This window comes from Daktulosphaira vitifoliae, unplaced genomic scaffold (assembly GCF_025091365.1).
Source record: "Daktulosphaira vitifoliae isolate Bord-2020 unplaced genomic scaffold, ASM2509136v1 Scaffold_5, whole genome shotgun sequence".
Lineage (NCBI taxonomy): Eukaryota > Metazoa > Arthropoda > Insecta > Hemiptera > Phylloxeridae > Daktulosphaira > Daktulosphaira vitifoliae.
In genome coordinates, this window is record NW_026099576.1 from 7,229,657 (window position 1) to 7,255,768 (window position 26,112).

At 30.4% G+C, this 26,112-nt stretch overlaps 2 protein-coding genes across 6 annotated transcripts in view; one reads left to right on the forward strand and one right to left on the reverse strand.

The window, feature by feature from the left end:
* The window catches only part of LOC126908544 (protein SEC13 homolog), a 91,627-nt gene that overhangs the window by 64,868 nt on the left and 647 nt on the right, over positions 1 to 26,112 (reverse strand). For all 3 annotated transcript variants that reach the window (XR_007704784.1, XR_007704786.1, XR_007704783.1), the window contains exon 2: positions 8,194 to 8,319. The gene's annotated coding sequence lies outside the window, so the exon portion shown is untranslated. The remainder of the gene's footprint in view (positions 1 to 8,193; positions 8,320 to 26,112) is intronic.
* On the forward strand, positions 1,107 to 12,337 carry LOC126908543 (uncharacterized). 3 transcript variants are annotated; one of them, XM_050690713.1, is made up of 2 exons: positions 1,107 to 1,332; positions 10,365 to 12,337. In XM_050690713.1, the coding sequence occupies exon 2, from the start codon at positions 10,428 to 10,430 to the stop codon at positions 11,349 to 11,351; it is 924 nt and encodes a 307-aa protein (XP_050546670.1). In that variant the 5' UTR covers positions 1,107 to 1,332; positions 10,365 to 10,427; the 3' UTR covers positions 11,352 to 12,337. The 3 variants fall into 3 exon arrangements, with proteins under 3 accessions (XP_050546670.1, XP_050546671.1, XP_050546669.1); XM_050690714.1 differs by lacking the exon at positions 1,107 to 1,332 and adding an exon at positions 10,126 to 10,279; XM_050690712.1 differs by lacking the exon at positions 1,107 to 1,332 and adding an exon at positions 10,126 to 10,275.

The following is a 26,112-nucleotide window of genomic DNA, read 5'->3' on the forward strand; positions in this document are numbered from 1 at the left end:
CAAATTATCCCTCATCATTGTGCAGGTGCGAAAGGGTTTTATTTCTGCTGTTTGTACCCGTCGACCTTCTAAAGCAAATTCCATTACTGTTGTCTCTGAAGTCGGCACTTTCAGTGAGATTTTTTGTTTGACCTATACGGCAATTATTGTTACCAAATTGACCGAGTCCTATATAAGCACTCGTACGATTCGTAGCCATAATGTGAACCTATTAATGTTTCGTTAAACAGGTAAAACACTACGAAAAGGTGGATTTTGTCAAAATTATATGGTCTATAATGGGCAATTCGTATAAGTGATGATACTTCAGTTGATCAACACTTGTTTAGCACGTCGTCAGGCTGAGACAAAATTCGTGTTATTTTTACAGGAGTTTAATGGGAAGTCATGCGATTCTGAATAAGAATAAAATAGTAGTTTGACAAAATAATAAATATATTATGTATAAATAAATGTATTTATGAAACGCATAAATCACCTAACTTAAATTGGAGCACCTCGCGTTGATAGTATTTGTAACCTTCAACTACGTTCTAAAGACATACATAATGTGCATGTTATGGCATAAAATTTATTTAATGCATTTTAATAATTACAGTGTTGCATGCTATTTATTAAGTTCACAGTTCAATAGTTTAAATAATAAAATTATTGAACTTGTGCTTATAACTTACATTCGGCGAGAAAGTAATCTACTAATGCATTTCCAATATTTTTGTTGATTTACGTAATGAATGTAGATGATATTTTACTTTATGATAGTTATATGGCTTTAATGTGTTGTCTCTAGACAAATAAAGAAATATTTTTACTCCTATGACTTTTGAAATCGATATCTAATCAAAATAATTCTCTGGGTGTTAATGGATTGTTAGTTTTTTGATTAAGTTATTTATAATATAAACATTGTACGGAACATATTAGCGATAAAATTAAATAAAGAGTTGGCGTTAGTACAATAAAAGTTTACTGACGTTTACCATTTTCTTTTCATTAGTATAGTTTTTAGAATTCTTCTTCATTATCTTTTTTGTGATATGGAATTATTAATTTACTTTTGAACCCATTCAATAAACAAATTATCGATGTCAGTATGAAAATTCAGACTGTATGCACAATATTGTTTTTTTCCGATTACGATGTCAATATTAGCAATCGAGCCGTTTACTGTCAAATAATCTAATTAGATATTTTTGATTTTTTAAACAAGCGTGTAAAAACAATTTAAATTCTTATAAAAGTAAACATTTTGTTCAAATAAAAATCACATTAAAAATAATAAAACTAACGAATTGTCTTGCTTGTTTGATAAATTATAACAGGATGACAGTTGTAAGTATAATTTTATTTCGTTATTATGTTTACAAGGACTAAATTTTACTAGTTTCAAAAAAATCATATGTTTGTCAGTTGGCGTAAAATGTCATTGGACCTCTATGACATTTTACAAGGAGTTTCTTTGTTTTCACTAGAACACATCTTGTTATGTTAGTTTTGGCTCTGAATGTTATTTTGATTTCATATATTACTATTTTACAAGCAAAGGTTTTTAGAGTATTTGACGTGTACATGTCAACACGCCTGTTGCATGTACACGGTAATACTAGTTGAGCAATATTTAATATTGAAAAAAAGTATTTATGTTGGAGATTCGTGTTCGATCGAAAAATCTTTGGGTTGAAATTCATTAGCTACGTTTGCAAATATCGTTTATAATATTTGTTCTTTTAACTGTATTTTGCAACTTATTTAATTCAGCAGTAGCAAAGTTTAACAAAGTGTACGTGGTTTCTAATAAAATTTTTTCCTATCAAAAACGTGTATTGGGTTATCCAAACAACAAACATTCACTGTCATAGTTTACTGTTTAAAAATTCACAGTGGACGTTGAATAAGTTTAAATTACTATAAGTTTATACTCGAGTCGAGCTATTCGACGTAAAAAGTACCTTAGCCTAATAGCCATCAAGACGTGACAAGAATAAAAATGTATAAAGCACAATCCCGCAGGCGATAACGTTAGTATGATCCAATTAAAACGTACAGAGAAATCTGAACTTGGAATACACGAGTTAGTAATTAACCATTCGTTGAAGATTGAAATAAAATGGGTCAACTGAGTCCTTAACACACACAACCGCTACGACGAAGAGTTTGAATGTGCACAATTTTACAACACCGTCTTTATCTGTATAAATTACTTTTTCATTCGATAAATTTAGTTGAATCAGTAGGAGCGGTTTCCGAGTAAAGATGAACGTTATGTTTATTACTAGATGTTTGCTTAGAACTTAGTTGAAACTCGCTTGTACGTTCTCGTGTTCAACTTATATGCAATATTCTTAATGAGTCTAGACAGGGAATTATCAATTTTAAACTTTAATTAAGAAAACGAAACGAAAACAAAGGAAACACGAACGATTTAATAGAAAAAATCTCCGAGTCTGGATAAATTTCAAAGGAAATAATGATATAAATGCGATATTTTATAAATTTGCGACGAACGGTAAGAATTGCATTTTAAAGAACTTTTCTGAAGATTAAATTTAAATTTATATTTTAGAATTATCGTAAATATTTTCAAAATAAATTTACTATTTTTTTTAATGTCAAAATCAAATAAAAAATGCAAAAACTGGAAAAGTGTTGAAGTCGAAAACATAAATTGTAGATGCTATGAAAAACGATTAAAAAATCTCTTCTACAGTAAAATCCCACTTCAAAGAATTATGATAACGTTAAAGACCTGTCAGCTTTGTCAAACGGCTTACTCAGTGCAACATGCGAGTTGTTCTGATACATTTAACTGCGACGCGATAATTTATACAAATACACACACAGACACGCATTAGAGGCGTCCTTCATAATTACTTGCACGTGGTTTCCAAACGTATTACATTTCACCCCGCTGTTTGGGGTCACATAATTACTACAGCATTTTTAAAAATTCGGCGGTAGTCCTTGACTGTTAAACTGATTCGCATCCCTTCATTGGCTCTAGTACCCAAATTGGCGATTTAATCTACCAAAAATGTCTTGCAACCAGCTCATTTATAGCTAATATTAAAAACATTGTAATTAATAAACCTACGCGTGTGCACAGTGATCCGAATCGATGTTCGTTTAATATTTCTTTGGGTTAACGATTTACCAAACGATAAATGATTTATTTTCATATTTTTCTGGGTAGCCAGTAAAGATTAATGACGATAATAATTACTGCAATAAATTACAGTTATCGAATAACTCGGCCGCAGAAATTTAGTCGAGAAGCGCGCGCGCTTCGTCCGGAAGCGTTTGACCATCTGACGTTATCCAAAAAAGTGTAATTATTATTGCACGTACAGCAGCAACTGCCGCCTCAAGAGGTTTTTCAATTTATTACATTGTTCGGATGCCGTTTGAAGTGTGCGGTACATCTCCAAGGTAGAAAAAAAAAGCCTAATTTTTCCGCGAGTCTTGGCGGGGTGCTGAACAGGTGGTCCTTGACACCAATTAAAAATTACATATTACACGCGTACGTACTCCAACACCGTTACCGAGACACGTAGTAGTGTAGAGCGACGAGTGGGATCTTGAGATAAAGGATAGAATCGTATTTGATGGCAGCAGCGGCGCCTGTATCTCCTGACCCAAATTTGCACAAAAGGCGGTGGGGGACAGGTGTGTGCAGTTCTTCTCTTACTTTTATTTTATTATTATTATTATTATTCTTTTTGTACTTGAAAACAATCGGTGGCAAAACGTAATCTCATACCGAAGAAACGCACCACCAATCATTATGGCCATAAAAAACTGTAAAAGAAGAGAGAAGCACGCGCCAAAAAAAAAAAAAACACCGTTGCGGCAGATGTCTGAACGTGTTTTTTAATCGCACACACGTATCGTGTCACATCATAGTACACACAACATAGCGCTATAAAAAGAAAAACACATGACGCCTTGTTAACCCATTGTTGAGACGCGAACCATAAAAAATGAGCTGAGTAACACAACTCCTATCCATCGCCATTGTACCGTAGCCATTTTGTTGTAGTCGATTCTATTAGATAATTTAGATTTGTAAGAACATTTTGACGTGAGTGAAATTACCGAGACGTGAAATGTACTCTTCGGTGTTCCATCACCTCGAATATAATGGTACAGGGAGCCAATTATCGAAGTTGTCCTATAAATAGTCGCAAACGATATTTTTGTCAAGTATGGTGAAATTTTAAGGAAAGTGATATTTTAAAAAAAATCGACCTCTTTAATGTTTTAATATTAAACCCTCCATTTTAATTTTTTTTATAAAATCAAATGAAATTAAATATACTGTGATAGGATTTATGTTTACACCCCCACCCTCCCTCCATAAATTATCACCATTAGTATTATAAATATAATGAGCTTATCAATTGTATGCTGTTCAGTCGATTTTATGTACATATTATTCAAGCACCACTTTTATTATATTATTGTTATGTATGACAGTTTAAAATGTTTATTTCACATGTTATTTGAGACTGAGTATATGTTATAATTTACATTAGTTAAAATATAGTTGCAAAGCAATCTACATAAGACAGCTATTGCTCATAAAAAAAATCAACAAATTTGATACTCCATGGTAAACAATTTTACTATTATTATTATCTTTTAACTTCAATACTGTATTTTAATTTTATTGAACTGTTGGTTCTTTATAATATAATTATTATTATAATTTTTTATAAAGGTAATTCGGGAAAAAATTGTTATTGCCGCTTGCGTAAAAATATGTATTGAAAAAAAATTTGAAACAATAATTTTTTTTTTGAAAATTAAATCTTTTTGTTTCTTCTTTGAATACTTTAAATATACAGGATGATCAGTAAGTAAGGAATCGGGTTTCTATTGTTCTAATTGATTATAACAATTGACCTTACTTACTGAACATTCTGTATAATTAGTATATCAATATTATGTTATTAGATAATAACATAATGTTGTTTCAAGAATCGACCCCTAGACTCATTAAATGTTCAACAATAAACCTAATCAAGAATTATATGGGATTTCAAAAGTAAGATCTACATTTAATCGCAATCTTAATATAAGTTTAAAAATAAAATTATTTATTTGGCCGAGTTAAATAGTCATAGACGTAAACAATATTACACTTTTTTTAAATTGTTTTTGTAGTTATATAATTATTCAACATCATCATTACAAGAACATTGTACTTATTGATCATTGGACACAATGACAAAAGGTATAAAAGTAAAACGATTTGACGGAAGAATCTACTCAAATTACTCTTATGAACTTGTAATCGGTAAATAAAGCGAAATGTTTTTACAAGACATAGAACCGACTTTAGTGATTTAACATTGCGTACAAAAGAATGACTAACAGTCGATAACATGAGTCTTCCTATGACATGCAAGTGGGGTCAGTCGAAATATTGGTAATAAAATTGAATTACTCGACATTTCTCGGTCCACTTGCAGCACAAACACTCAAGCGCATTTGTTTCTTTAGTGATGGGACCTTCCGCTATAAATAAACTCTAGAAGATGTTTCTGTTCAAATTTCAAGTTGAACTATTTCAATTTTAGTCCCTATACACCGTTTTCTTTGTGGTGTAAATCAAATTTACAGACAATCGAGTACGCATGAAAGAGCATTGCTCCTAATATTCTTTGCATAAAGACATTTTGTACATTTAAATACCATTAACATTAGTTTCTCAAATTACACTACGTTTGTTTTCAAGTATAATAATTATCCGATATTTGAATAAAAAAATCTTATAAAACGACATTTTTTTTCGATTTTTCAAATAATAATAATAGAAAAATGAATGAATGTGATGTTGAAAATATGGTAAATGTTTCCTTGTATAGAACGAAAGTTAATTTTAAAACAAATTTCCTCAGTCTATATTTTTGAATAGTATTTGTCTAAAAAATAGATAAAGAATAATTTGTTCTCGATTACTAACTACATATGCCAGAGCTCTTTATGTACACCGTTCTGGGACGTTTGGCTTATAAAACTATTTAAATTGAACGTGCCCGGAATTCCAAGGACTGAATATCGGTTGGCAAAACGGCGCGCGCTTAATCAAAAGATGTAAAATTCCAACGTGATCGGGTTCCCCTTTTAATAAATGCGATCATAGAGATTTTCTGCGACCCCAACGGAAGACGGTGTCGCCTAACAGTTTTTATGGGCTGCCAAGTAGGAACACTGCCCGTTGTCCAGGAGCGATTCAGCCGTTCTCGGACAAACGCCGAGCCCAGTGCGTTTTCAATGCACTCGGTTGGAAACTTGAATAGCGACCGAATTGCCGGGTCGGGTTTCGCGCGCGCGCGTCTCGGCGTTTGATTTATGTCGTAATATATTATTATTGTCTGAGACGAACGAAAAGAAAATAACGAAGAAAAGAGAGAGACGTGGCGAGTAACCTATGGCGGCGAACGGATGCAGATGTTTCGGTTAGGTTGCGCATATTATTTACCCGACTACGACAAAAGGGCTAAACGTTATGTCACAGAGAGGTCATCTCGCCGAAAAAGCATACGCGCACACCCCACAAAAGAGCACCCGTTTGATCAGACGAAGGAGGAGTAAGGACGAGGACAAGAGACCGTAAAACATATTACTGGTGATCGAGGTAGAAAACGTGTACGGGGAGCGGCAGACGAGTTGTCCGGCCGTTATGGCAACAATGGGCAAACGACGGACAACGCGCTAGCTGTTGCATTGGAGTTAAACGGGTGAACACACAATGCCGGCGCACAATGGCCCGGAGAAATCGCGGATTCCATGTTTGTAATCCATTAAGTTCCAATTATGTTTACAATGCGCATATAGGTATTATACTTGTACATTTAGTTGAATAATTGAAAACGGATATTCTGTGTAGCGGAAAGCAACGATCGATCTGCCGATCAAAAACGTTGTTGGTCACAATGAAAGGCGGCGGCGGCGCCATGCTCCGGCAAAGGCAAGTCCAAAAAATAAATACACAGACCCCGTTGACCGTAATTTTTTGACATTCGCATAATATGTATATAAATCTTTCGGACAAAACGCTTGTACCCTATACACGGACGTTATGTGCATTGCATTGTAGTCCGCACCAGTTCACTGCCAACCAAAAGACTTATTGTTGTATTAATTTTTTATGTACATTTCCATTCACGGGCAATTCCTTTTTTTCTCTCGGGTCGCCACGGCCGGAGTTGTGATTAATTTACTATTCTGTTTAGAGTAATACAGCGCTTTTGCTGGCCAGATCTAAGCGAGCGCTTATTACATTATGTATTTTCAATGGAAGGTTCTGTTGAGCGTTTCCTCGACATTTTCCGAATGCATAAATAACACAGGGGACGAAAGCTGATTAAAAGCTGTTGCCACCACACGCCCATTTGTGGAGTTCTGGATCTCTGCCAAACTTTCAGCAATTCGGAGAGGCCTTCGCCGTCGGACGTCATCTCACTAATAGTTTTTCGGATTAAATAAAGATGATCATTAGTTATTTTTATTAGCGAACTTTTCTCTCTCATCCGTCACTAATTACTTTAAACGTGCACCGAACTTTTGTCTTAGGGTACTTAAAATTCAGAGTAAAAAACTTTTTACATTTTTTTATTCTAGAATACTTTTTGAAAAAACAAATGCCTACAGTTTTGAACGCGACCCAAGGCAGTAATTATTTATTTATTTATTCAACGATGTTTCCGTTTTGAATCAAATTATAAGTCACAGTGTCCTCCATTATTATTTCCAATAGGCTGATTCTATTGGCTCTAATTAAAACCGTATATTTTTAATCCGCCTGCATAACAAACAAAACTCAATGCCCCTATAAAGTGTCTCTAAATTTATTGGCTCTGAAAATAACCCCTAGCTTATAAATGTGGTCCACATTTTATGCTTATATGATTGTAATAGATTTACAATACCACAAATAACGATGGTTAATAACAATAGAGAGTAACATTGGAGTATTTAATTCAATAAATTTTAGGAGAACTAGTTCATCCGATTTTACAATATGTTTACAAATTTATTATAAGCACTGAATTTGATATGCGATGTCGTTTAATTAAAAACGGAATTTAAAGTTGACAAAGCAAAAACATCCATGAAAATTTTAATGTAATAAAAATTACTGTGAGATCACATGCGTATGCAAACTAAATATTTGTTTTATAAACTCACATTTATTGACGTTGATAGATTATTTGATTCTCGGAGGATGCTGTCCAGTCGTATTCGTTGGACTTGCTGGGCGGTAAGTTTACAAACGTACGGTGGACTCCACACAGGAAACCGATTCATCAAAATCTGTCAACAAGAAAATGCACATGTTTTACCGATAACCGCCATGACACGTACAGAGTAATAGATTATGCAGACTCCTGTTAAAATCTCAAGCATATTATATTTACATCTTACACGTGTAATTTATCACATAATAGCTATGATGACTTTCAACATAGTCAGTCACGGTGTCATGAAAATCACAGATACAGGAGTCTATCGACTTCTCAAAATGTCTTATACTGTTGTCTATGTTTAGTATACACAACCAACAAATATGAATGTATACATTTTTAATTGCATAATAATCGAATAAGTTTTTTTTTTAACTTTTAAACCAAAATCATGACTTTAAATTGAAACACGGGGATAACTAGGAGTAAAAATATATTTAGTCATTCCATGTTTATACTTGAAATATAAATAAAAACTTGAAATAAGTGATGCAATTAGTGGGATTACTTAGCAGCTTAGTTCACTCAGATGGCAAAGAGGTTTTAAGCGAAATTATTATTCTTAACATACACTACCTTTGTTATAAATTAATATAAAGTTGAATCATTTTAATCGTACAATGTATAAAAGCAGCTGTTCGATACTTTTTGCTACTGTAATGGTTTTTGTGGATAGGACTTGTGACTTTACAAATAAGTCACACATTATTTGATTATTTAAAAATTAAAAATCATAATTTCTTCTTTTTTAAATTGTTACATTTTAACTTTTAATGATATTATTTTTTAATTGAGAAAAGTGAAATATTCCTTCGCTTTTTCTTATACTAGGCTATATAAAAATATTAATTTTCTCAATTATAAATTTGATTTATTAGGGTTTTAGGGGGAAGGCCAGAAGTCTTTATTTGTACTACCACTCGCAATGACCATATCTGGCCGTTTGACCTGCACGATTGTGTCACGAGGGCGGTGCACTGTATATGATCGAGATATTATACGTTTTCTCCCCTTCGAAGAAAAAAAAAACTACCGATGAAGTAAACACCATTCGTCGTCGCAAGATGCATCCATAGATAACTGTCCGCTGGATTCTTGTACGGGTCGACCTTTTGTGCGATCGCAAAATACTCTTCTCCCCTGCAATCCTTCTCCCGCGCCAAACACACAAAAGGTGGCCGGTCGGTCAAAAAGGGTCGTGTTCCTAACACAATCCATCTACACAGTGCACCGCTCGTACACGTAATACGAACCTTAGATCACACTCACACACAAGCGCACATTTACTGGTTATGTAGAATTTTTTCTTTTTTAAACTCCGTACAAAAAGCCACGGTAAACAAGCCGCCCCGAGTACGGAATTCGGCTAAAATAGTTTCGAGAAAACGGCTTTAAGGAACCGTTTTTTCGCTAAACGTATTGTATTATGTTCCTTGACCCTTCTCATCGCAATATTATTGTCCTCCCGTCTACGGACCAATAATATAGTATTTTGTCGTTTTCATATTTAACATTTTCTTGGCAGTGATCAAATTACTACGGCCTTTGTAAATAACGGAACTATTTTTATTTTAATACTCCTATAAAAACAAAACTGAAACTGAAAGCTCAATCGGAGAATTCATCATGATGGTGTCATAGTTCTAATAATCATTTCTATTTAAAAAGTGCCAAAGTTAATTCATGGTTTAATTATTATAAGTGTTTAATGTGTCTAAAAAGCTCATAAATGTTATACTTTATATTTATAAATTTTCAAAAATAAAAATCATGAATTTTTATTTAAACTTTAAATGGAATCTACTTGCGTAATTTACACACAATTATATTTAAACCGTACGCTGTAAAAAATGATCGAAAAATTCCTATACGTCAGTATGATATACATGTTTTTTATACATGTGTAGTGGAATTTTTATAAAGCTATTGTATTTCTATTAATAATTAATACTATATAAAATAAAGCCATAAATAAAATCTATTCAATACATGGTATACAAAAACAAGACAATATGTAAACTTTATCGTGGGTATTATTATTATTTTTTGTAAAACTATTTACTTTTGAAAATTTAAAAATGATGTTTAACGCATATTTTCTATGATTAAATTTAGAGTATGAAATCAAGTGATGTTGTGCTGTTAAGCTGATTTCAGTTGTCACTAGTATCTATCAAAATGTTACTAAAATTCTTCATTTCATTATCATTTGCATTAGCTTGCATTGCCATCCATATTATAGAAGAGGACAAATGTGTGGATGAACTTAACACTCTGGTCAAATACCCTTTGTGGAAGTCTTTCTTACGCAAAAATATCGAGGAGATTCCGCGTATGGTCGACCAAACACCTAATGGAAGTCAAGAGATTACGTTACTGACATTATTTTCTGTCGACGAAAACGGCTGTGTTTTTACTAAAAACAATTGTTTTGATAAAATTCGACAATTTCACTTACTCTTGAGTATCTATTATTGTACAGGAATAAAACAGTTTTTAGATTTTTCCACTGGTTTCTGGAATTTATGTAAAAAGGCCGAAGAAAACTGGGTACTTATGTGCAATAAAAACTTTTTAGAAACTATTGGTAATTTCGACATTGAATTTCAAAGAATGATGAAATCATTGCAATATTTCGGGAAATTGCTAAGCCCTTCGAGTGATGAGACAGCACTGACGAATGATATTCATATGGTTATTGAAAATCTAAGAAAATTAACTGAAAAACCGGATTTAAAACTTAAAGATGATACTATCGAAAACACATTGAAAAACGTACAAAAATCGATACGAGATTTCTTAAAAAAACATTATAAGTCGTCAAAAGTAGACTTCGAAGAAAATAAAACGTCAAAAATTACATTCTTCACAAACAAGGTTGCCAATAACCCAGGACATATGTCGACAAAAGTACTGACAATCAAAAAACAATTCGAGACATTCATGATACGGCTCATAGCTCAATACAAGTATTTTGGATTTCAATTTGTTGGAAAAGAAATGTCCATTAATGTATCACAACCTCCGGAAAATATTGAAACGACGTTTCAACAATTAATACCACCAGAATACGGTAATGATGGAAACGGTCTACCGAATTAAATTTAAGTATTAATTATTATTAAAAATTCATATTTTATTTTGTAAAATTATTTTTTGTAAGATGACGTATAATAAACGCGTTAAAAACCGATCATCGATGTTTATTTTTAAGCCATCGCAGACAGTTGTACCAACCAAAGACGCTTCGTAGTGATCGCAACTACGTTAGGTCTTATTGTATTTTATCTGACCGTTAGTGTTTTACACTGCGGTACGACCCAAACATAATAATAGTGTGCACGACAAAAACGTTTGAATAGTCAAACGGTCGTGTCCAGAGAATTCAACGAGCAGATTTCTCTCGATCTCAACACACGTCAGTTTGTACTCGACGAATGTTTTGCCTTTCTCCGACTCGCATCTGTGTACACTCACTCCTAGTCCATACACGTAACACGGTAGCGGCTAGGTGGTTCTTAGCTGTGACTATCGCCGCCGGACTTCACGCTGCTTTAGGGAGGTCGTTAAAACGGGTCCGGCCTGCATCCCTTTCCGAACGGCGGCCACCCGCTGCAGCACCGCCCGGCATTGCGGCACGTCGTCGCACGGTATCCATAAGCGTATATATACACCACGCAGAATAGCTGTTAGGGTTGTTACGGTGCCGTCATGCGATAGTCCGCAGGACACCCGCACCGTAAGCGACTACTGGGTACTGTTTTTTTTTTCTATGCGTGTCCTTTCTTTATCCTAATTCGTATAGATACTCATCCGCGACGTCTTTACTGCATTTACTGGAAGGGCAGCCATGAAAAAATAAAGTGTACACCTATACGTGTACACTAAAAATAAAATATCAAACGTACTCCGTGCACATTGTGTGCGTTTCGGGGAAATAGTAATGATGGTTTTTACGCGCAATCATTTCGACTGTCTCCGCATAAAACCTTTACTTTAACGTTGTTACACGTGTACTTTAGGACTGTAATGAACTCTCGCGGCTCACACGACCGCTGTGGTCTTCGGACCGGAAAATAAAAGTACAAACGTTTTTATGACGTAAGCCGTTCGAATCATAAAATTGGCTTAAACACACGTCATACGCACACTGCGAAGAACGTGATATTTTCAGCTGCTAAATCACTTTGGCAGTAGGCGCGCGCGACGGCGAATTATTTAAAAAATCGACGGGTTCTAATCGAGTGGAAAAATTATTTCCATAATAATTTATATGAACAAACTATCCGACAACGACTTTTTACTACAGTTGCTGTAGATGTACGTTAATAAAGCAATAATACCCAGATTACTGCGTTATGATATAAATATATTTTACAACGGCAATGTATAGGATTAAAGCGTAACAATAGTCACAAAAAATAATCATGTTTAAAAAACGAAACCCGTGTCACCTGCAATACTTGTGCTCTATTACATTGGTTTATGGGATCAGTATTGTAACCAACAGTAAAATTATGATTAAATTTTTTTTTTCATTCACGTGTTTTTTGATAATTTATTACTGGCTGTTCAAATATTGATAGCGGACTATCTGTTGATAAAAAATGTGCGGTTTGTGACGCGTCTTGTGTGAATAGAATAATTACAGAAAACAATTAAGGCACGAACCAAATCATTAGTTGATCACGGTGTTTCCTTGAAGGATCCATATTTTAACGTAAGGTATTGGTAGGCACCCTAATATTTAAAATTATGGCGGCTTGTCGATTGACTGGGGACTTCCTGTCAGATATGAAGTACTGACAACCTACCGAAAAGAATTATCAACTGCCGCGTTTCTTATTTATAATAACGTGTGCATTGTGACCCCAGATACCTACGGAATACTAAAATTTGGAATTTATTTAACTCGCTTTTCGCACAACAGTGAAATGTCGATTAGAGATTTTAAAGTTAGAAAAAAAAATTAAACGAGTAACGTCACTCTCTAAATGTTCTTTTCATAGAAAAAGGATCAACAACGACAAAGGAACAAAACAATTTTTACATTTCAAATTTAATTTGGTATAGAAACATGTTTTATTGTGACAGTTTACGTTATTTCACGGTCTTAGAAAGAGTAAGCATACGACGTGCACAACATATCCCTAAAGTCAATATTAACCAGCAATTTCCTTGTCAGGTGAGTCGAATTTCCAGTAGAAATCCACCAGTGTCTGTATTATACACACACACACAATAATAATACGATGATAATAATATGGCAATATAACCCGTGCGAATTCTGTGCACCAGGGCGGTCGATACACACACATATTACACACAATGATATGTACAAGGTAAAAAGGGGTTGGTTATACGCGTATACATTGAAGTGATGTGTGTATAGTAAAAGGGTTTAAAAACCCCCGGGACAAACAATAGTGCAGGGAATACACTTGTCGTCTCTACCCTTTTCAAGAAAAAAAAATGGCATTGTAAACGACGGCACCGCAATACCTGTTGTTGTATTATCTTTTTCTTATTTTTAAATATTTAGCAGTACGCAACACATATTTTTGCAGGTAATTTACTAAAAAGACATTTAAAATACTAAATTATTAATAATAATATCAATAAAAAAAGTCTAAAACTGACGAAAAACAAATGTATCAATAATATTCTTATTGTTTTTGATAGTTTATTTTTTAAGATTTGTATTAAAAATTGTGATTCTCTTGAATTCGTCCCTGTAAATTTTTCAAAGTATTAAATGGGCTATCAGTGTGGGTAGGCATTTCAGATAAAAATAAAAAAGAGGAAAAATGAAAGGCCACCGAAATAAAGGTAAATTTCATATGAAGGTGGCCCGAAGGCGTTACTGCGGTAGTTGGATGGAAAGGTATCTAGAGAATTAGATATTATTCGTTTGATGGTTAATACACGAACAGAGGGCGAAAGTGATAAATAACATTTAATACATAAATCACCTGAACATCAACTAGTGTAGAATGAAGTTGGTACCTACCAAGACGAAAGAATTAAATTTTACAAAAACATATTTTTGTTTTTAAAATACTGTTCAGGTATGAAGAATTCACTGTATTAAGCATTTGAAAATATTTGCAATTTGTTATTGGTTTCACCTCTTCTTATAAATAAGATGTTATTAAATAACAAAAGGATGTCGAAAAAAATATTTTTTTTTTTCAAAACATAATTACCCTACTTTTGTGCTATACCGAAAAAAAGTGTTTTTAACCACTTTGGTTTGCATTATTTTTTATGTATTTACAATACACAAGAGGTTCTTTAAGAAACATTGAAATATTTTGTTTCAAATCATTTTTAAATGGATGTGGTTCCATAAATTATGTCCAATTTGTTGTATTTGAAATTTTTTAACAATGGTTTAACATTTAGTTACAAGTATGATATTTTCTTTTCACAAACAACATAAACGATTAAGAAGAATAAGCCGTCTTTTGTAATAAATTAACACTTTCCCTTTTATTTCTGGGCGGACTTCCCCTGCATAAATACAAAACTTACATTAAAATATTATGATTATCATTCGGAACTGAAGTAATATAAATCAACAGTGCGTACTATGTTTAATAATAAGTGGCAATTGTAAGAGTAGTGTAAAAGTTATCGTTAAAGAAATTACTTTTTCACTTTTATAGCTCACTTCTCCCCTCTTTTATTATTTTTTATTTTGATATCCTGTTGTGTTTTCCGCGAATGGTTAAAATTTTACGACCCTCGTCAGCCATTTACAATTTAGAATGTCTTCAAAAATAACCATTAACTCTTATAAGAATACATTTGTTTTTGTAGAAGTGTATCCATTCACTATCCGAGAGGCGGTCGGGTTTAATTTGTGCAACCAATTTGTAGTCTTAAAAAATACTTCTTTTATATACAAAAGTTTACAAAATTCAATTGTTATAAAAGTCTTTAAAAAATTTAATTTGATAAAAAATAAAAAAAAACGTTAATTTATTAGTTTATTTTTTATAAAAATATTTCTTAAAATTAAAAGCAAACAAAAATACAAGACAGATAAATGTAAACTTATTCCAATCGTAAAATTTATTATTGTATAGTTTTTGAGTTTACGTTTTTTGTAAATAAACAATTTTTCGAAAATAATATCATGAATGGCATTAAGTGTTTTTATTATTTCTTCTTACATGAACTGATTTCTAATAAAAATTGATAAAAATACACTCTACCTAGTTATTTTTGTAAGGTATTCCAGTAATTCATAAATGACCCCAAAGTGTTTGGTTGAAGTTAAAAATATGAAAAATAAACATTTTATATGATTTTATTTGGTGCGTTTTTTTATCGCAGTTTACAGTATTGAATAATTGGTGAGTTTTTTAAAACTTGTGTCATTGTTTGAACAAAAGCAACGCATTTATGGTGACGTCAAATGTTAGATAACACCGAAATGATTTTAAAAAATTATTACAACAATTATTTTTTTCGGTGTAAATAATGTAATTTAAGCTATTAAACTTACAGTGCCTTCCAAACTCTGAGATGCCAAAAGTATTTCACCTATCGGCATGTCTATTTGGTTGCGTAACTATCACTCTGAAGGGGCATTAGTTAAATGTTATTTCGGTTGTGAAGTGCGATTGCTAAACTAACAATCAAAATTATATTTTTTATATTTCCAACATAGAGTATATTGATACATATTTTTATTTAATCATTTCAATGCACTCGAGAAATATAATGATCACGTCGAGTGAATAGTGAATAGTAATAATTTTTTTCGAAGAAAATCGGTAGTTTAAGTAGTTTGTATATTTGCTTTTCGATGGACTTTTTCTAAGGACATTACTTCGTGGTAAAATATATTTAATAAACATATTATTTTCATCGAAACTAAATTTTTTATGTCTATATTTCCCTCTATATATAATCCTATCTTACTATTCCTGATTTTTCTCTTTAGTACGTACCACTCGTACGTTTTATAGACATCATATACTTTATAAATTAAATAATGAATACTTTTTAAATTACTAATAAATTTTGTTTGTTTATTAATGCTATTGCTTATTTTAGTTATATACTTTGAATTCTATGAAATCTTTGAAAGAATAAATATATTATAAAGTACCCAGTTTCTTTTACAACATAAAATATTTGTTTAATCAAAAATTTATATCGATCAAAATCAGAATATTAAACGAAAATAGTAATTGAGTTTTTTCAAGACTTGTTATTTAATTAATTGTGTAGCAGAGTTTGAAAAATTCATTGAGTATTTTAGAGATAAAACACATTACTTTTATACTTGAAAAACAGTTTTAATTTCTCCCTTAAAATTTGATTATGTATTAAAACTTTTGACATTTTAAATGCATTGTTAAGTTGATCTTTCAAATTCTTTTCAACAAAAATATTTAATTAGTCTCGTAATTAAACATTTTGTTTTAAATGAAACAGTATGCAAATGTGTGGTAATGTATAAATAAATTAATGAATTTCTTTATTGTACAAAACATTTGCATAAAAAAAAAAAACTTATTTTTGTTACTGATGATAAAAGTTTGTAATACAAAAATTGCATACGGAATCATAACGTGAATAATATTAATACTTAAAATGTAATTTATGAAAATACTTTATCGAAATAAGAAAACAAAAACTGTTATATTGACTGTCAAATAGATAATTCAACTTTAAGTCAATGTTACTCCTATCAAAGGGTCTCGCTGTTATAGAATTTTTAAACAAAATTTTAATTTTGTTATTTTGGGCTACAAATCATTAATATTTTTAATTTTTAAAAATGGGCGTTTTTAACATCTTTGTATTAAAAAAATTTGAAACATAATCAATTATATTTGTATAACTTCATTAAAAGATGTTTGTTTTGTTAACATATTTTTATCTCCCAAGACTATCAATAATACATCACTAGTGCTTTTATTTCAAATTCATAAAATTGTTTGAACATAATATCTAAATCTAATTTTGAAAATTAAAGAAGCTATGCTATTTCAAATAATCTATATAAGTATAGGGTAAATTATTTTATTAAATTTTATAGTAATTATTTTGATTAAATGGTATGTTAGCCTTGATCAATTTTTGTATATCAGCTGCGGTTGAAATACCTCTGTAGGTTACAAAGGCAAAAAGAATTTCTTAATATTTAACGAGGAATGATCGTTTGTACATATTGAATTAAAACTATTAAAATATTAATAATTTAAAAATACATCGTAGATTTAAAAAATTAAAAAATACTATTATATTTCAAGCACTTAATTTGAGAAAGTTAAAAAAATATTCTTTAACTCTTCTAATTATAAAAAAAGTTTAGAAAAGTTGTCATGATTTTTATTTTATTCTATTTTATAGAAATTTAGCGTGAATTTGTAGCATCAATAAGGTTTACATTTTTAGGATAATGTTTTACCAGACTAGTTTAAGAAGGTTTAATCATAACTTAATGTATCTGTTGTTTGTTGTATGTGTGGTATTTACACACCAACCGAAAAGCGATTAGTCTCATGATTCAAAATACGAATATTAAAACAAAAAACAAATCCATCTTAATTATCAAGTTATACAGCGAAAACTAGAGTTTAGGAAAATAATACTCTTTAGATTCCACCGTTGAGTTTGAACAATTAACAACAATCAATTTTAACCCATAGATAAAAGGTAAGTGGACACTAGGTTAGAATATAGTAAAGACGATGTTCTTCAAGATATTTTTTTAGTTACACCTTACGAATACGTCATATTAAAGCTATAACTTTGAATTTCAAGGCTCTAGTGAATATTATTCTTTCGACTTTAACCGATAAAAAGTGTTTAACTTTTATTCCATTTTATGTTATTACTAATTTCGAGTAAATTATCAAAAACCGAAAACATGTTTTTTTCTTAGAACAAGAATGAAAAAACAGTACAAACAACTCGTGCAGTTAACGAACTGCACGTGTGTCCAATGTGTATATAAATTTGTAAAGTTTATAAATAAAAAATATTTGATTGCGTTTCGACAAAGACTTTACTGCAAAAATAAAACAGAATAATAAACTAAAAATAGGGTGTTTTAATTAGTATAAAACCGTGATTTTGAACTCACTGAAAAATAAGTTCTTATTTTTATTTTAGTAGTTCCAAATTTGAATAATCTTTTACAATCAATTAAACTATAATTATTATTTGCCATCAGTAATGCGTTTAAAATTTTTGTCCTAGTTAGGGATAAATATGAGAAATAGTGTCTATCTTCTTTAAATTGAATCTAAATCAATTTTCTAATTGACGAAATTCTAGGTGCCAAACTGTTATTTATCCAACCATCTTACAATTTTTAATTAAAATTTATTAAGAAGATTCAATACATAAATTATAAATATATGTTAAAACAAAGAAAGACCAAATTACTTGAAGATTGTTGAGTTATCTACGTAGAATTATTCTATTTAATGTAGTTTACTCAGGTTTCATAAAAGTAATCGTGAAATGCAAATCATGATAGTTGAGCTATCGACAAATATTTTTAATTCATATATTTAAGTCTTTTAGTTGGAAGACAAAAAAGGGGTCTTTCGTAGAAATATACAGGGTGGCCCACCACTCACTGACAACTTAAATAACTTTTGATCCAGTTAATATTTTTAGTTGATTTTTTTTTTAAATAATAGTTATACGTTAGGTCTATAGGTATATCTCAATAATTAATTGTTTTATATTTTATTAAAAATATTAATTATTTTAAAATTTAAAATAAAATGTAAAAAAAAAATCTAAGATAGATATTTTGTAGAGTAGAATTTAAGAAAAATTTTAGTAAAAAAATATCTTATTAATATTGAGTAGTAAATATTCTGTAGCGTTTTGAAGTTTGTAAAAATTTGAATTTTCATGTACTATTTTACGGTTATAAACATTGAAATACGTATTGAGAAAAGGACAGAAGAAAACGCTATCTTTTCATGATTACTGTGTATACATATGATGATAATGTGTATACATTACAAACATGGCATTAATACCATGATAAGAAATTAGATAAGGCAATTATTACTTATCACTCTCATTCAAAAGTATATTGAAAAGATAGCGTTTTCTTCTGTCCTTTTCTCAATACGTATTTCAATGTTTAATACCGTAAAATAGTACATGAAAATTCAAATTTTCACAAACTTCAAAACGCTACAGAATATTTACTATTGAATATTAATAAGATATTTTTTTACTAAAATTTTTCTTAAATTCTACTCTACAAAATAGCTATCTTAGATTTTTTTTTTACATTTTATTTAAAATTTTAAAATAATTAATATTTTTAATAAAATATAAAAAAATTAATTATTGAGATATACCTATAGACCTAACGTATAACTATTATTTAAAAAAAAAATCAACTAAAAATATTAACTGGATATAAAGTTATTTAAGTTGTCAGTGAGTGGTGGGCCACCCTGTATATTATTGGTGAACTCTTTACACGTGTCAAAATTTGTCTGTTTGTATTACAAACAGCTAAATAATTCTATCACTTTTAGATTATGCACGTCTCGCACATACGCCTATTTTGATTTTTTTACATTTTTGGATATCTTTATAATCCGAACAGTTACATTGTGTTGCCAAGCTTCTAGAAACGTCAGATTAACCCAGTTACTTTTTATTATAGTTAAGTTAGCTTATATACTGTTACTAAGGAGCACGGTTTTGCCATGTCAGACTTAAAAGAGATCATAGCAGATTTAGATCTTTACACGTGCAACATGAAAAAATTAGTGTGCAACCAAATGTACGTGCAGTATGTTTTAAAAACGAACTTAATTTATTAAAAAACAAATTCTACGCTGTTAACTGTTGCAGAAATTACGAATCGAAAAAATGATTTTTATTTTATACTGATCTCGAAACCAGCTCAAAATCACCACTCTTATAACTTACATTACCTTTGGAAATATTTTGATGTAGTAAAAATGTGTTTTTTATAACTCTTGTACTCGATTTTAGCTGTTAAAGAAGTTTGGAGACGCGTTCTTTTTACTTTCACGTCGACAAAACTGAGTTTTAGGGTTCATTCTCTTATCTGGGCTTTAGTTTGCCAAACGAAGGAGAAAAGAAAAAAGAGAAATATCGCTCTTCGAGAAATAATGAGTCTTGGCGTCTCTGTTCGTCGGTAGTATTAGATGAGGGGCGAGTGGACGACAGGCGGATCAATATTTACGAGGCGCATACAGAGGCGATTTCACGGCAAAGGACGGCAAGACTGAAGGAGAAAGCGTAATGAAAAAAAAAAAAAGAAAAAGAACCCGGAACCCTTTTTTTTACGGGCCGGGAGAGAGAAGAACGCGCTTCAACCCTCTCATTTTTTGGCACGGGCTATTTTTTTCAACCCCTTTTCTCGTGCGTGTGGGGGAGGTAAAAGAAGAAAAAAATCAATACGGCCACAACCCCATCGCAGAACCCTCGAACGGTACGTTTTTTTTACCGTGGTCCGTACCGGCACGGGCACCGGCAGCGGCGGCTGGGGTTGAAATAATAGTCATTACGATAATAAATGGAATAAAAAGAAGCCGCCTTACCCCACGTTTTTTAATTGCACTCCGATCCGCGGCACCGTCATCGCCGCATAGTGCGCTTCCGGTTTAATTAGACATCCAGTGGACGGAGGGTGAAATGGAAGGGACACTGTCTGTTTTTTTTTTTTGTTTCTCCTACCGTAACGGCGACCGGCGCGTGGGGTGAGGCTCTTTCGGCACTGCACTGTGCATGGGCGAGGTGGAAATTATAATTTACCCGCACTACCGACCCACCTCAGTGGCCGCCCCTTACACCAACAACTGCTCGGCATCGTACCATTGTACATACAAAACAATAATTGGTGAGACAAGCAGCGTGCGCACATCGAATTTGCATAATGTGATCGTTGCAACGCACATGGGCCCGGCGATTTATCGTTCGAATTAAAACCGACTGGATAAACAGCGCTCTTCTAATGGACATAAACTACAACTTCCTTCTTTTCCCCATCGCGGTAAAAAAAGACAAAACCGTACACATTATAGTTTTTGACAGTGTACGAAGCGACTAAAGCCTTGGGAAATGGATATATTGTTTATATAAATTATCACGGGCACGATAGCTTCGATTTTTAGACCATTATTTAGTTACAACTTTAAGACTACAAACTACAATCAATAGGATACACGTTCAATAAAATGTTAATCAGTTTTCTGCAGTCGGTTAGAAGGGAATTTATCAGTTTACAAATTACTAAGTCGATAATGCCAATTTTCCAGAACTTTATAAAACACAGACACATAATTTTTAATCTGTTAAGAAAATAATCGGAGAAATGTAATGTATGAGCATGTGGTTTAAAGTATACATAGTTTCATTTTAGAGACACCTTTGCAAATATCATTATAAAACAACAAGTGTAAAATAAAACTAAAAAAATCTACAACCCGTGTACCAACAAATCTCAACAACGTGAATAACGTCCTCTGTACAACGTTCTTATTTTACTCTAGTGAAAAATATTTCCTTTCAACGTGCCTATTTAATAGCCGCACCATTGTTTTTATTTTTTAATTCTATTCATACCCTTTGGTTTATGGGTTTTTGAATTATCTACATATAACGAACGATAAAAACTCTTTTATAGATATCTGGTTTTTTTTATATTTTGAATCTATTTAACACTTTCTGGATCATACACTACTGCGAATGTCTATTATTTTTATTTTATTAATTATCACAAAGTTACTTATCATTACTCTTTGATAACTCATATGATTTCGTTAAAACTAGTTAAAAGCAACATGAATCATATATTTCATAGTATTTACCACTTTATAATAATCAGAAAATGTGCTTCTTTTTTATTTACTCGGACAACTCTGTTTAAATATATACATATTAAGTTATAAGTCATACATCTTTTTCTACATCAGTACACCGTAGAGTATGTAAACATAATTGCTCAACGTTTATTAATAAGAATTGTGACATTAAAATCTGTCCAGATAGCTGTTCTCAAGATGTTATTAGTTTTAAACATATGATAAGTAGATTTTGTAATAATTCATAAAATTTATGATAGTAAATAATTTCTCTACGATAAAATACAATAACAACATTTTTCAACTATATAATTACAATCAGTGATGTGTTTTTGCTTACACTGGAAACACATACAGGGCGATTGTTCAACTATGACACACGCAATATCTTTAAAAATATAATATATAACGTTTTATTTTATTTTCAGAAATTAATAGTGTCCTACGTTATATTATTTCTAAACAAATTTAAAATTCCTACAAATCTCCCTCTATTTTATTTCATAAAAATTTTATCAAATAAGTTTTTCTTTTGAATAGAAACTTATACATTTAACTAACTTATAAATATAAATAATACAATGATCTATCTAAAAAAATAGCTGGTCGATAAATAATTTTGTACCGGTATTTTAGAAGTTATCAACTCCTTCATATAATGGCTGTAGATGAATCGCGGGTTTGTTTAATTCTTAAGGAATTAATTAATTGCACTATTTCTATAGTCTTGTTGTAAAAATGCTTCTAAAATATTAGTACAAAAGTTACTATCGACCTTTGAGTCATTCTTTGATAAATCATTTTTTAGTTTGTAACTTAGTTAAACATAAACGTTTTCATTTAAAAAACTTCAGTTGATAAAATTTTAAGACGGAGAGAGAAGGAATAAGACTGAAATGTTTTCTGAAAATTATAAAACGTAGAAACTTCCGAAATCAAAATAATTACATTATGTTTTATGTTTTTAAATTTGCTGCCTAAGTAATAGTTAAATAATCATTCTGTAAGTTGTCCTAAGATTTCATTTTAGTACAATTATTGTACAAAGGTCAAAAGATAATAATTTAATGACAAAAACTGATTACTGGACACTAATGAGTTATATGCATGTAAAAAAGGTGTTGGATAAAAATATAACAAGAATTTTTCTCTTAAAAAAAGTTGAAAATTTCATAATAAGTTTATGATTCTATTTAACTTCTTTTATCTTCAGACAGTGTAGGTTAAAAAATTATACAACGACAAAAAAAAAAAATGAACGATATTCATATCTTTATTTTTTCGTTACTGCTAATTATAATTTTATGAAAATACTAATAGCCACTTATATGGTTTACCTGTATGATAATCTTCTCTTTAATTTATTCATTTTAAAAATGTGTTTTAAAATAAACATTGAAACGTAAGTGTTTAGTTGTATTGTAATAGTTTTGAATTGGTGAGGAGAACAGCAAGTGGGAATGTAAAATATGATTTTCATACTTGAACCACCTAAAGGGTTACACAGAGTATAATATGGGGAATAGTGCAACTGTCAATAATCCTATTATTCAAAGACCGTCGATGGCGGTTTTTGTTGGCAAAAAAACATAACAACATGTGGTGGAAGAGAAAAACATGAATTATTAAAGCTGTTAACTCGATTTCATAAAAAAGAAGTGGTAATATTAACATTTGTTATTCAATGGCTCAAGGAATATATTTTATATTAGATTATGAAAATTTATATTATTACTTTTATATTTTTTACATTAAACTGGCATTAAAAAGTTCTCATGTAAAGATTTTTGACAATGTAGTAGATGCTAATTAAATCAGATAAATATAACATAAGATATACAATTAAATTGAGAAATTGTGTGTAAATTGAAAATACTTTTTCCAATATAGCAATCTATAAATTAATCTAATTGAAACTTTTTCGTTGATTGAAATCTTACTAATTATAACTTAAATTTGATTTATGATTTGAATAATATTTTCCACCTTACTCATAAATATAAAATCGTTATTATTACAAAAATTTAAAAGTGTATCAATAAAAACGTTTTAAAAAAGTACATCGATAAAATATTGTTAAAAATCAAAGAACCTTAAAATATATCTAGATAATGTTATTCAACATCTAACAGAAATATTCGTTTTATCGTGTGACGAAAATAATATACACTCCCAAAGATTTTTGGAAAAAATCATTGAATAAGTGTACATAATGTGGTTAATATTTAGAAATTTTGATATTTTTTAATACGTTATCCTTTTGAAACTGCCGATTAACAACAAGTTGTTTAGTATACTTTTAAAAAATTATTCGGAAAAAAAACTTTGTTATTTAAATAAATGTGTTTTTGTTCAAATATTTTTTTATGTTTTTAACCATCTTAGTTGAAAATACAATTATTTGTTTTAGTCAACCAGAAAAACCATACTAAATTTGAAACATACCAATTTGGCGTTTGGTTTTCAATATACTATTTCACTAGATATCAGACAAAAAATCCACATTTTGATCAAAGTTTTGGTATAATAACGAAATTAAAAAATTCAATTTTTTTTATTATACACAATAAAATTATGATTCTAGGCAAATTAAACCTTTTTCAATGAAAACAATTTTTTTTATTTATTAGCATAGCTGATTAATTGTAAAAACAACTTTAAAATTTGTAACAGTTTACATTCATTTTTTTTTTTTTTTACAAAAAATTGTATATTGTAGTATAGACAACAGCTGTAGAAATCATTTTACTATGCGATTGAAAAATGAATACATTTGAAATAACCCGAATATAAAGATGACGTATACAGAGCGATTCGTGAAATATTTTTATTGTTAAAACGGTTATAGTTCATTAATATTTAAAATTAAAAATTTAGTTGTTAACATTTTTTCTGCGTTTAGATTTCGAAATGCTAATTTTTTCAAAATATAAGAATTCAACACTTGAATCAAATTATTAAAGTATCAGTACTCAAAAAAAAAAAACAAAAAGAATCATGTTCTGTATTATTAATTACATTGTTGTAAATACTGTATAGCACAATACTCTATAGCTCAAAGTGGGATTAAAGAATTAAAACTGCTTATACATCTATTTATACGATTAAATAACATCTGTTATGTAACTGAATAAGTGACTAAAATCTTTAAGTTTTAAATTGAATGATATCAAATATTTCTCGATGTTATAATATGCACTATCATTGATATTTGTATTAATTAATCTGAGCAACAACTAATAATACTTGGTATTCATTAAAATCTCGGGTCAATGTTATATTAAGTCAAATTGCTTCAAAAGACGTAATGACGATTCATTTTTTTTTTTACAAAAAAGATTTATGGAATCAGATATTTTCAGATTTGAGATAAAATAACGCAGACAGACTTTAAGCAGTTTTATGTACTAGACAATTTGTTATCTACCGCTGCGTTTTGTACTCGCATTAACATTTTGTTAAGAACTCAATTATAGCATAAAAATTTTAGTGTGTTAACATAGTGTTTCATCCTGTTTAAAAAAGTGTATATTATTAAGTGTAACATAACACGTGTTAATTATAATTGATTAAATATTTATTCTAGTAAATTAATCATGCACTGCTAGAAAAACAAAGATAAATTTTTTGCAAACTACGATTTGTTTCAATGTGAAAGGAGTCGCAAATTACTTATAAGTAATTTACGTCCATTGACTACTGAAAGACGAGAGAGTATAACCCTTTCGAAAAAATATCATCAACACTCACAATGTATACAACTAAAGATATAATGGTTGGTAATTATCATCTATGAGTTATAACTTTAGACAATTTTAATTAAAAAAATAATAATTTTAGAGTTTCCAAAATATTTTGTTAAAATGTATAATTATAGAAAAATTTGTTATAGAAAAAATGATCGCAATAATTAAAAATATCTATAACATTCCTTATTCCGCTCTCATAAGTTAACGGTTCAAATAATTCAAATAAAAAATTAATTAATTAGAAAAATAATTCAACTACAAAAAAAAAAAAAAAAA

Excerpts from the sequence above, each read along its gene's own strand:
- LOC126908543 (XM_050690713.1), top strand. The coding sequence starts at position 10,428 with ATGTTACTAAAATTCTTCATTTCATTATCATTTGCATTAGCTTGCATT.